Genomic DNA, 12,714 nt, shown 5'->3' with positions numbered 1-12,714 from the left:
CAAAATTGTGTTTGACCTTGTTTGTGTAATTCAGTTTTTGGTTATATTGGCGGTATTTTTTTCACAATTTAGGGATCTTTATCTCTTCCTCCTTGGTTACAACTCATTGTCACTGGGGAGGTGATAGCCTAGTGGAATTATCACTGAACTATTCACCCAGATGCTTAGATAACACTCTGGGGACCCGGGTTTGAATCTCACTATGGCAGATGGTAGAATTTGAATTCAATAAATATCTGGAAATAAGAGTTTAATGAAGACCATGAACCCATTGCCAATCATCAGGAAAGAAACTATCTGGTTCACTGATGTCATTTGGGGAATGAAACTTCCTGGTCGGGCCTGCATGTGACTCCAGGCCCACAGCAAATGTGGTTGATTGTTAACTGGCTCGATGGGCAATAAGTGCAAATGGGCAAAAAAAAATCAGATAACTAATTTTCAACCCAGTGTTATTAACATTAACACCATAATTAAGATGTGTTTTGCTTCATGCTTTCCTTTTTCTTCTTAGCACTCGTCAGTCATAGTAGTGACTGGCATGTCATCTTCAAAGTTACCTTCATAGGGAAGCTTATTGTATTTGCTTGGAAAGTAAACCATCTAAAAATATATATGAACTGAGTAGGAGAAAATCACCAGCATAAGCAGCATGATACATAAGGTTATGAGTCAGTTGCCATTTCTTTGGCATTCTCACAAATTGCAGCTGGGACGTGGGAGTTGAGAGTGGGTTTAATAACAGGGTAACAAATTGATTTTTCAAACAGAAAGCTCAGATCGTATAGTCCAATCTTTAACCCTTTTGCTGTTGTAGGTTTTTGTTATTACTTTTGAATGATACATGAAGTATAACCATGGTTTAGGTTAGGTAACTTATTGTGCACGATGTGTAATGATTTTATCTTGGCCATTCTGCCACAATAACTAACAGTTCTCTCCAACCTGTTACATGCTCGAAATGTAACATATTACTTTATTCCACTTCTTCCAGTGGCAAGTCAGAATGCTGATTTGTGCAGGCCAAGAGTGTTTTCATATCAGCCTTTTCATACCAACATGAAATTCCAGTAAATATTAAACAGACCAAGTTCACTTCAAATGGAGTTCCTTTCCCCATTTCAATGTCATTCCCAGTGAGGTTTATGCATATTATTTGTGTCGACGAGGTTGGTAATCCACAAAGTAGAAACATTCAGTGCAGATGGGATGCATCCTAGGTTATTGAGTTAAAAATCACACAACACCAGGTTATAGTCCAACAGGTTTAATTGGAAGCACACTAGTTTTCGGAGCGCTGCTCCTTCATCAGGTGGTCCAACACCGGCATCTCCAAATCATAAGTTATTGAGGGTTGCAGAGCCTCTGGCCACCATATTCTAATCCTCCTTGGATATGGAGGTGATAATAGACCAATGGAAGTTTGCAAATGTTGGTGGTGAGAAAACCTTGATAAAAATCATTTGGTGTTTCTGAATGTACTTTCTGGCAAATTGTACTTGAGTAGCCTGCAAAAAAGACAGAAAGAGTCAATGTGTATAATGCAGTTCATGTGTACACAGACTTTCAACTGGCTTTAGATGAAGTACCGTAATAAAGATGTGTTTGTAAGATGAAAACCATGAGATTACAGTGACACCATGGATTAAAGGTGAGCTAAGGAACAGAAGGTAGATAGTAACAGCAAGTGGTTGTTTTTCAGACTGGGTGAAAATATAAAATAAGGTTTATCAGGAGTCAATATTGTAACAACTGCTCCTTTACATTGAAGCCTTTGCTTTCATTCATTGACAGTGATACTAGCACGCATTGCCTGTTACTAATTCATCATATAAATCATAAAAATGTAAGGCACACAAGGAGACCCTTCAATCTAGGACTAGGATCTTCCAATTCACTCTCTCTACAACTTTCATAATCTTATTTATACTAGTTAGAAAGCAGCCCTAAGTATCAAATCTTTCCTATTAGTTAAAATTATTCAGACTAGATAATATCTTCGCCAATTTCGACTGTACCCTCTTGACTGCAATCATATCTTTCCACAATGCATTGACTGTAAGTGCTGCTCCAGACATAACCTAATGCTTGTTTTATATAGTTCCAGAATATCGTCCCACTCTTATATTTCTCACCTCAGTTAATAAGGACAGGCTATCCAATCCCCATCAGGGATTAATGGGTTTCAACCCCAATGCTTCTCTGTTCCTCAACAATTCTCAGTATTCCATCACTTATCATACATTTTGTTTTCTTTGTCAGCCTTCCCTGGGTGCATTACCTCACATTTGTCTAGACAGAAATCCATTTGCCATTGTTTCCCATAGCTTACTTGTCCATTGATAACCTCCTGTAGAGTATGGTTTCCTCCTTCATTATCATCCACATAATTCTCATAGAATCCCTACAGTGTGGAAGCAGCCTATTTGGCCCATCCAGTCAACACCGACCCTCCAAAGAGCGTTCCACCCTATCCCCATACCTCCATATGGCTAATCTGGTCAGCCTGTGCATCCCTGGACACTATGGGCATTTTAGCATGGCCAGTCCACGTAACCTGCGCATCTTTGGTAAGGGAGGAAACTGGAGCACCCAAAAAAACCCATGCAAACACGGGGAGAATGTGCAAACTCCACACAGATAGTCGCCTGAGGTGGGAATCACGCCCGAGTCCCTGGTGCTGTGAGGCAGCAGTGCTAACCACTGCGCCACCCCAATTCTCAACCAACCTTTTTATCATACCATTTAGATTCAAGTCGAAATCATTGATATGTACCACAAAAAGCAATGTACCCAATTCTGAACCTAGCTGAACCCCGATTCCAGTCACTAAAGCACCCTTTGACCATTAAAATTTGTTTCCTCCGCCTCAGCTAATTCTGAATTCAACTTGTCCCCTTTTCTTGGATCCCATGGTGTTTTACATGTGCCTACACTGCCCCATGGGCTTTATCAAAAGCCTTTCCAAAACCATATCGACTATATCAAGTGTATTGCCTTCATTGTCACCTCCTGAAAAGGTTTAACCATTTTAGTCAGCCACAACTTTCCCTGAACAAATAATTATCTCTGATTAAACTGTGAGAAAGTGAGGATTGCAGATGCTGGAGAATCCGAGTCAAAAAGTGTGGCACTGGAAAAGCACAGCAGGTCAGGCAGCATCCAAGCGCAGGAGAATTGATGTTTTGAGCATAAGACCTTCATCAGGAATGTTCTGATGAAGGTCTTATGCTTGAAATGTCAATTCTCCTACTCCTCGGATGCTGCCTGACCTGCTAGGCTTTTACAACACCACACGTTTCAACTCTGATTAAACTGTGTCCTTCTAAGTGAAGATGTATCCTATCCCTCAGATTTTGTTTCCAAAACCTTTCCTCACTGAGGTTCAGTGCAAGTCTGTATGCTCTGTTTATCTTGTTTTCACATCAGCCGCTATCACAAGGACCAGGAGCACATTCTTAATGTTTAGGGGAAGCAGTTAAGGGAAAGTCTTTAGGAAGAGTGTTTTTGTATGGATAGAAATATTGACTTGGTTCTAAATGTAAAAATAAGTTCCAATGAGTGTACAAAACTTGGAAATTATAAATTAATGAATATTAATTAATCCATAATAAATTATATTAAAATTGTTAATTAGAAGTAAATCTATTCCTCATTAGGTTTTACTTACTAACGTTGTTTGAAAGCATGATTCTAACTTCATTGGAGAAAATGTCTTTAATAGTTCTATCATTGAGAATGCTATTCATGGTCTTGTGTCATACAGCTACACCTGGACATGGCTGACTAAAATGTTAGCCAATGTTCGTAAGTTCATAACATATAGGAGTGGAAGTAGGCCATTCAGCCTATCGAGTCTGCTCTGCCATTCAATTGTGGTTGATATGCTCCTCGCCCTCATTTTCCTGCCTTCTCTCCATAACACTTCAACCCATTACCAATTAAAAATTGATCTATCGCCTCCTTAAATTTACTCACTGTCCCAGCATCAACTGCACTTTGGAGTAGTAAATTCCACAGATTCACAACCCTTTGGAAGAAATAGTTTCTCCCAAACTCTGTTTTAAATTTGCTGCCCCTTATCCCAAGACTATGACCTCTCATCCTAGCACCCACTCCATACTATTTTATCCACACCTTTTATCATCTTTAATACCTCAATTGGATCGCTCCCCATTCTTCTAAATGCCAGAGAGTAAAGGTCTAAACTGTTCAATCTCCCTTCATACAAAAAGCCTCTCATCTCAGGGATCAATCTAGCGAACCTCCTCTGAACTACCTCCAATGCCGCTATATCTTTCCTCAAATAAGGGGACCAAAACTGTGCACAATACTCCAGGTATGGTCTCACCAATGCCTTGTTTTTGAACAGATTTTTATAACAGATGAGGAAAGGCCCAGTAGATGTGGGAAGACATTGGTTATCAACAAACACTGAATAACCTTCCTTCTAGAATCCACAGGAAATGTTCAAGTTCACAGAAGAATTAAAGACAACATAATTGCACAGGCTCCAAAAATGGGCAGAAGGATTATGATGTGTGATTACCCAGCACTCATTGCTACTGTGATAGGAACATAGGAGAAGGGAATCTGCCATTCTGCCCCTCAATCCTGACCTGTCGTTCAGATCTTAACTGATCATTACCTCAAAGCCAAATTGTCATGCTTGTTAAGCACCAGACCAAACTACCTCAAACATATATTAAGAAGATAACCTAGACCCCAACTGTTTCTTATATTTCTAAAGGGAAGTGTAAGGTGTTGCGTTCCAATAGAACTTGATTGGTCGAACTGCCAGGCTTATTGATTCTGAAAATACAAACAAAAGAAAGTAGAATTGGTCTAACTTAAACTGTTTTTGAAAAATTAACAGAATAATAGATTAGTTAACTAGCAACTGTTCCAATATAGTAATATCCCATAAGCACACCCTTGTCAATGACAAAATCAGAAAAATAGATTGTCTCACTTGCAATTCTCCAGTCCAGGAGGAATATATATCAAGAGAACACCCTGTGAGAAAGAGAGACCACAGGCGTTTTGCTGTAGCAGGGCGAGATATAAAGCAGCTTCCAAATCCTCAACAGCTACTGAAAGTTAAATTAAAATCCTGGTTCTGTGAGAGTTTGACCTCACCCTTTCATGCTATTTCTATTGTTCCAACTTTTGTTTTTAAACACCAAGGCCTCACAAGATGCTTACGTTTTTTGGCCTGGAACAGCCCACTCGTCACTTCTATCTCAACCTCCCTTCACAAAAAAATAACAAAATGCACCTCTTAAAGTCATAGTATCTAGATTTAGATTACATTACAGTGTGGAAACAGGCCCTTCGGTCCAACGAGTCCACACCGACCTGCCGAAGCGTAACCCACCCATACCCCTACATTTACCCCTTACCTAACACTACGGGCAATTTAGCATGGCCAATTCACCTGACCTGCACATCTTTGGACTATGGGAGGAAACCGCAGTACCTGGAGGAAACCCTCGCAGACACGGGGAGAACGTGCAAACTCCACACAGTCAGTCGTCTGAGGCGGGAATTGAACCTTGGCCTCTGGCGCTGTGAGGCAGCAGTGCTAACCACTGTGCCACTGTGCTGCCCACATGCTATCGTCACATGCTATCATCACATCCCCTGATGCTACTGGTTCCATTGTAGGTTGATTGATCAAAATTAGATGCTATGATGAGTCAAAAAAATTTGTCAAATTACTACTCATGGCAGAAAGCAAAGTACAGAGGAACTTCAATTTATCCAGCTTTCGAATAACCAAAAAAAAATGCTTCCTGCCTGTGTCCTTCAGATAATCAAGGTTCCTCTTTTTATAGTCCTGTGTCTGTTATTGGTCTAAGAATCATCAAAGTCAGAAGTCACATGACCCCAGGTCACAGTCTAACAGGTTTATTTGAAATCACAAGCTTTTGGAGTGCTGCTCCTTTGTCAGGTAAAGTGGAGGGAAGAGCACAGGCACAGAATTTATAAGAGAGAGATCATTGCAAGACAATTCTAGGTTATTAAGATTGTCAAAAGCTAGCACAAATGGTGTGAGTGGGATGTCAATTGCTGAATAACAAGGCTTTGCAGGTGATCAAAACTGTCAGCTGGTGTGAGTAATATGTCAACAGCTAAATAACAAGTGAAGGGCTGACCTATAATCCAATTAATTAAGACGGAGAGATAATTACAAAAAATCAAAACTAAGATGTTGATGGAGACAAACCAAATGTCTGAAATAACATGATAGGTAGAAGAGTTGCTTGACAAGGGCTAACCAAAGTAACAGGTAATCCAAACTGTACAAACTAATGAAGGTACAGAGATTGTAACAAGTTATCCAGGTGATGATGTCAAAACAAGACAGTAAGGAAGATTTTACAGATGCAGAACAGTGTGATGGGTTTACATGTAGCACGACATGAACCCAAGATCACGGTTGAGGCTGTCTTCATGAATACGGAACTTGGCTATCAGTTTCTGCTCGATTATTCTGCATTGTTGTGTATCTCAAAGGCCGACTTAGAGGACGTTTACTTGAGGATCGGAGATTGAATATCCTTGATCACTGAAGTGTTCCCTGACTGGGAGGGAATGTTCCTGCCTTGCGATTGGATACTACCATCACATGGGGGGAACACCACCAACCACGTACACGGTAGGTATTCGTGACTCGGCCAATATTGTCTACCTCTTACGCTGCAGGCAAGGGTATCCCAAGGCATGGTATATCATGCATACTCTAAGGCAACGGATAAATGAAGACTGCACAGCAATTGCCAGGCAGGTGTATTCCCTGCCAGTCAGGGAGGGCTTCAGTGGTCAAGGACATTCAGCCTCTGATCTTCAGGTAAGCATCCTACAGGGCGGCCTTCAAGATATACAACGCTTAATCGCTGAGCAGAAACTGATAGCCAAGTTCCGTACCCATGAAGACAACCTGAACTGTGATCTTGGTTTCATGTCGTGCTACATGTAACCCGACCATAGTGTTCTGTGTTTGTAACATCTTCCATAATGTCCTATTTTGACACCATCATCTTGATAAATGTGTTATGATCTCTCTACCTTAATTAGTTTGTACAGTTTTGGATTACGTGTTACTCATTTAGACCCTTGTCATGCAACTCTTATACCCATCATGTTATTTCAACCATTTGGTTTATCTCCAGCACCATCTTATTTTTGATTTTTTTGTAATTATCTCTCTGCCTTAATTAATTGAATGATAGATCATCTCTTCACTTGCTATTCAGCTGTTGACACTTTACTGATACCGTCTGGCAGTTTTGATCACCTGCAAAGGCCTGTTATTCAGCCTGTCGACATTCTACTCGCACCAGTTGTACTATCTTTTGAAACTCCTAATTACCAGGAATAATCTTGCAATGATCTCTACACCTATAATTCTGTGGCTGTGTTCTTCCCTCCACTTCACCTAGAGTCACCTGATGAAGGGTCAGCGTTCTAAAAGCTCGTGATTTCAAATAAACCTGTTGGACTATAACCTGGTATCATGTGACTTCTGCCTTTGTCCACCCCAATCCAACACCGGCACCTCCACATTAAGAGTTGCCAAGTTTCCATATTAGCACTTAACTTTAAATTTAACTTTTGTTCTAAGCTTTACCACTGTACATAAATATATATTTGTGTTTTAATTATGAAATTTGATGCTTTATTTTAGACATTTCGTCCCCTGTCTAGGTGACATCCTCAGTGCTTGGGAGCCTCCTGTGAAGCACTTTCTGTGATGTTTCCTCTGGCATTTATAGTGGTTTGAATCTGCTGCTTCCGTTTGTCAGTTCCAGCTGTCTGTTGCAGTGTTTGGTATATTGGGTCCAGGACGATGTGCTTATTGATTGAATCTGTGGATGAGTGCCATGCCTCTAGGAATTCCCTGGCTGTTTTCTGTTTGGCTTGTCCATACATCCATACTACCATACATCAAGAGCATTTCCGAACTGACAGCCAGACTATTGCGACCACTAGGACTCATAACAGCACACAAACCAACAGCCACTCTCAGACAACAACTCACCAGAACGAAGGACCCAATACCCAGCATGAGCAAAACCAATGTAGTGTACAAAATCCCATGCAAGGACTGCACAAAACACTACATTGGACAAACAGGAAGACAGCTAATGGTCCGCATCCATGAACACCAACTAGCCACGAAACGACACGACCAGCTATCCTTAGTAGCCACACACGCAGATGACAAGCAACATGAATTCGACTGGAAGAACACTACTATTATAGGACAAGCCAAACAGAGAACAACCAGGGAATTCCTAGAGGCATGGCATTCATCCACAGATTCAATCAATAAGCACATCGACCTGGACCCAATATAGCGACCACAGCTGGAACTGACAACCGGAAGCGGCAGATTCAAACTGCTACAAATGCCGGAGGAAACAGCACAGAAGCGCTTCACAGGAGGCTCCCAAGTACTGAGGATGTCACCTAGACAGGGGACGAAACATCTGCAACACAAATTCCCAGCTCGGCCAACAGAACCACAACAACGAGCACCCGAGCTACAAATCTTCTCACAAACTTTGAGCTTTATTTTATACTTTTGCAGGCTGTCGTAGCTTTGAAGAACACCTTGCAGCCAGTCAAGAAGGAAGTAAAAACAAAAACATTGTGAATCTTGGAGCGATTAGACAGGGCATGAAACGGTTCCAGTTCCTTTTAAACTGCTGTGAACCTGGCACAATTCCTGATGCTTCCATCCTTGCTGCAGCTCTTGACCTGGTAAATGAAAAGCTTTGTAATTTGTTTATCAGTTTCTGTGTTAAGCAATCTGGTAATGCAGATTATTAGTTAAATAAATATATGAGGAAGAAAGGAATTAAAGGATACACTGGTAAGGCAAGACAAGGCTTGCGCAAAGCATAAACACCAATGTGGATCTGCTCAGTCAAATGATCTTTATGTCCTGTAGTTTCTATACAACTTTGTTAACTGTTTAAAAAATCATAATTGTGAGTGTATTTTGGTTTTATAATTTCACTTTATAATCTCATTAAATCTTGTGAGCCATAGAGTTCTTACAAACAATAAAAGACCAGGGGGATGAACAAGCCTGCCCTACAGAATGACAGTGCATGGAGTTTCATGATTAGATTATCCATTCTGGCCAGCATACATGTCCACCTGCTCACCATCAGTCTTACCATCCCCTTGGGGAGACAGTCAGGGAAACAAAGTTAGGGGAAAGTCTGCTCCAATTAAAATTAGTCCAGGAGACTATTTTGACCAAATTGACATGTTTGTTTGTAGAATGTGATCTTTCCAATTCCGCATGGATTTGTAAAGGTTACCAAATCTAATTTAATTAAATTTTAGGTGGTAACTAATGTAGGAGAGAAGGGAGGTGTTTATGCAACTTATCTTTATGGGCACACAAAAGGTATGCACAAAGATTTCACGTATGAATCTTAACAAAAGTGTTTGTCATGCCACTGGAGGTAACCTGTTGACTTCAGGAACTCATTTGAGTGTAGGAAACAGAGCCAATGGCCATATGCTCAAGTTTTCAGGAGGATGTGTCCTTTAAGCACCTGTATGCCACTAAATTTTTAATGTATTTTTACATCATTTGGATGAAAGACCAGAGAGATTGACATCTAAGCCTCCTGTTAATACCAATTTAAATGACACTGTGAGCTCTGTGGATTGGTGCAGAACATCACAAAGGAACATTGATGAATTAAATCAATGACTAAAATGGTGACAGATGAAATTCAATATAGGTCAATGAGATCACCACTTTAGATCTTAGATTTACATCTGATGTAGCCATTCCACTAGTTATCTCGGCACTGATCTAATTTTTCCCCAATTTTTTATTTGAAATGACTTCTTCAGGGAATACAGGAAACACAATGTGACTCTTAAAAATTCTCTATCCTTCATCAAAACACTCAGAAGTCCACACATTTACAAATGGGAAAGAACTAGTCATGTAACCCTTTCTGAATAATCAAATTTTTATTCATATATGGGATTTGAGTGCTTCTGGCTAGACATGAATCTATTCTCTATGAATAATTGTTCTGAAGAAGGTAGTGCTTTCCTGAAATTACAGCCTTTGGTATTGAGAGAAACAAACATTACTGTTAGGAAGGGAGTTCAGACCTTTGACCCAGTGACATTGAAAGAATGACATAGTTCCAACTCAGGATGGTGGTAATTGTATTGTTGGAGACTCAGTGGGCTGAAGGAATTTTCTGCATGGTATGAATCTATGGTGGTTGGCTCTGAATAGAACTTTCAGTAGGGAGTTCGTCCTCATAGGCCCGCTTGGCAATTTTTCCAAAGCTTCTAAATCACCCACATTTTTTAATTGAAATTGAGTCTGACTGGTATTTTGTACAATAATAAGACAGTGTGATTTATTCTTTGCCAAATATTAGTGTAGCTAAGTATAGTAAGCTCCCATATTCGGTTATCTTATTCAGCTGTAGTGTCACAGGTGTAATAGCATCAGGCATTTCACATTACTGTTTTGTGACAGGACTGACAAAGTATATCTGATACAACTTGTGTTACATTGGATCGGCCTCTCACGCTCATTGAGTCTGTTTCATACTCACTAAGACTCACTTACACTCTCCAACCCACCTGTTCTCTGTTTCCCTGCCATTCTCCGCTTATCTCCCTGACTCTTTCACTTGTCTCTTCCCGACCTGACTCTTTCATTTGCAGCTCCTATTGCTCACTTCTTCCATCCTGTTGCTCTGCTCCTGAGCTCTTGTTCACTGCAATGAGAGGAAACAGCAAGCAGGAGACTCAAGGAAGCGATAGGTAAGGCAGTCAGGTAGAAATTGGTGAGCAGGAGAGTCGGGTAATGAAATGGTAAATGGGAAAGATGAGCAAGGAAGTAGCAAGTGAGATAGGGTTGGCGAGAGAGAGAGGATTAACATGGCCTGTGGTAGAGTCAGCGAGCAAGATGTATATGGAAAGAGTTCGCTGATTTTGTTGACATGTTTAAATCGATTATTTTTAAAAAGTTATTGAATGAATTAATGTATGGAATCATAGAATCCCTACAGTATAGAAACAGGCCATTACGCCTAACAAGCCCACTGAAGAGTAAGCCACCCAGACCCAATCTCTTACCCATTACTCTACATTTACCTCTGACTAATGCATCTAATCTACTCATCCCTGAACACCATGGGCAATTTAGCTTGGCCAATTCACCTGACCTGCCCATCTTTGGACTTTGGAAGGAAACCACAGCACTTGGAGGAAACCCACACAGACACGGGGAGAATGTGCAAACTCCACACAGATAGTCGTCCAAGGCTTGAATCAAACCCAGGCGCTGAGACGCAGCAGTGCTAGCCACTGAGCCATATGCAATCATTCAACTTGCATTGTATGATGTTTATTTTTCTGACAGGAAATATCTAACTACAAATTTTTACATTGATTGGCATGGGAAGACCTGATTTGCTTAAAGACATGACCATTAAAGTTTCACTTTGCAGAAACATAATTGCAAATTTAAAGGAATTGCACCTTGTTTGCTTTGGTTACAACTTCTGTCAGCTCGGTGGCTGTCGGGGATGTTAGCTGTGTTCCTGCAGTCCACCTGACCCAGCTATCAGGACACCACCTGTAGGGATGAACAATCTGTATAGGAGGGTGAAGGAGCTAGGCATTTTGAGGGAATTTCATACACAACAAAAAAAAATTGAACTCCGGATATGGAAATCTGAAACAAAAACAGAAATTGCTGGAAAAACTCAGCAGGTCTGGCTGCATTAGGAAAGAGAAAGCAGAGTTAACATTTTAGGTCCAGTGTCCCACCTTCAGAACTGATGGTAGCTAGGAAAAGGATAGTTTTTGTACAGAAGAGGATAGGAGTAAATGATAAGTGAAGATAGAGCGTAACGAGAGAGAAGAACAGTTGGATAAACAAAGGAGTGGTTAAAGGTCAGTCTGGGGGAATGTATAGCTGCTAGTGGGACTCTTAGTCATTGACAGCAGCCCATGTGATGATAAGGCCTGGTGATGGGGATGGGTTAAAGCATGGGGAAAAATGCTGAAGACCTAAAAGTGTTGAATTTGATGTCAAGTCTAGAAGGCTATAATGTTCCCAAGAGGGAAATGAGGCGCTATTCTTCCAGCTTATGCTGAGCTTCATTGGAGCACTGCAGCAAGCCCAACACAGAGATGTTGGCCAGGGTACATTTTGTGTTCCTTTGAGGGAATTTCAGCTTCCTTTGATTCTTCAGTCTTTGCCCAGGAGCACAATTTGATACCTGGGACCAAGCAAGAGCAGGTGTCATCACAGAGGTGAAGGTGTTGCAGTTGCTCACAGTTGACACAATCCTGACTGACCCATGTGGTCAGGTCAGTGAACAGCCTGCCCCCACCTTCTCTGAGGCAGCAAGTCAGCTGCATGACATTGTCAATAATGGAAGACACCATGTTGGCTCGAACAATAATTGTGCCACAGTAATGTTACTATACGTTAGGTATTATCCAGCACTAGATTATACATGAATAAAATAAAGAGAAGTCTAAAAAATATAAATTGTGTAATGTATACAAGATGATGTAAGTATTAGTTGATCAGAGGTTGTCATTTTCTCTGTAGAAACTGAGCACAGTGTCCAGTAAACCTTAGTTATGGGTCACAGGCAATCAAACAGATACAATGCTGTGACATCACTATCACAGAAC

At 40.8% G+C, this 12,714-nt stretch overlaps 1 protein-coding gene across 7 annotated transcripts in view; it reads left to right on the top strand.

Annotated features, from left to right (window-relative positions):
• unc80 (unc-80 homolog (C. elegans)) overlaps nt 1-12,714 on the top strand; it is a 277,657-nt gene that overhangs the window by 128,735 nt on the left and 136,208 nt on the right. For all 7 annotated transcript variants that reach the window (XM_072578775.1, XM_072578771.1, XM_072578772.1 and 4 more), the window contains one exon: nt 8,597-8,769. In XM_072578775.1, coding sequence (XP_072434876.1) covers nt 8,597-8,769 — 173 coding nt within the window. The remainder of the gene's footprint in view (nt 1-8,596; nt 8,770-12,714) is intronic.

This window comes from Chiloscyllium punctatum, chromosome 10, assembly GCF_047496795.1.
Source record: "Chiloscyllium punctatum isolate Juve2018m chromosome 10, sChiPun1.3, whole genome shotgun sequence".
NCBI classification, from domain to species: Eukaryota; Metazoa; Chordata; class Chondrichthyes; order Orectolobiformes; family Hemiscylliidae; genus Chiloscyllium; species Chiloscyllium punctatum.
The sequence above is the reverse complement of the archived record's forward strand: the minus strand, read 5'-3'. Positions and strand labels throughout refer to the sequence as shown.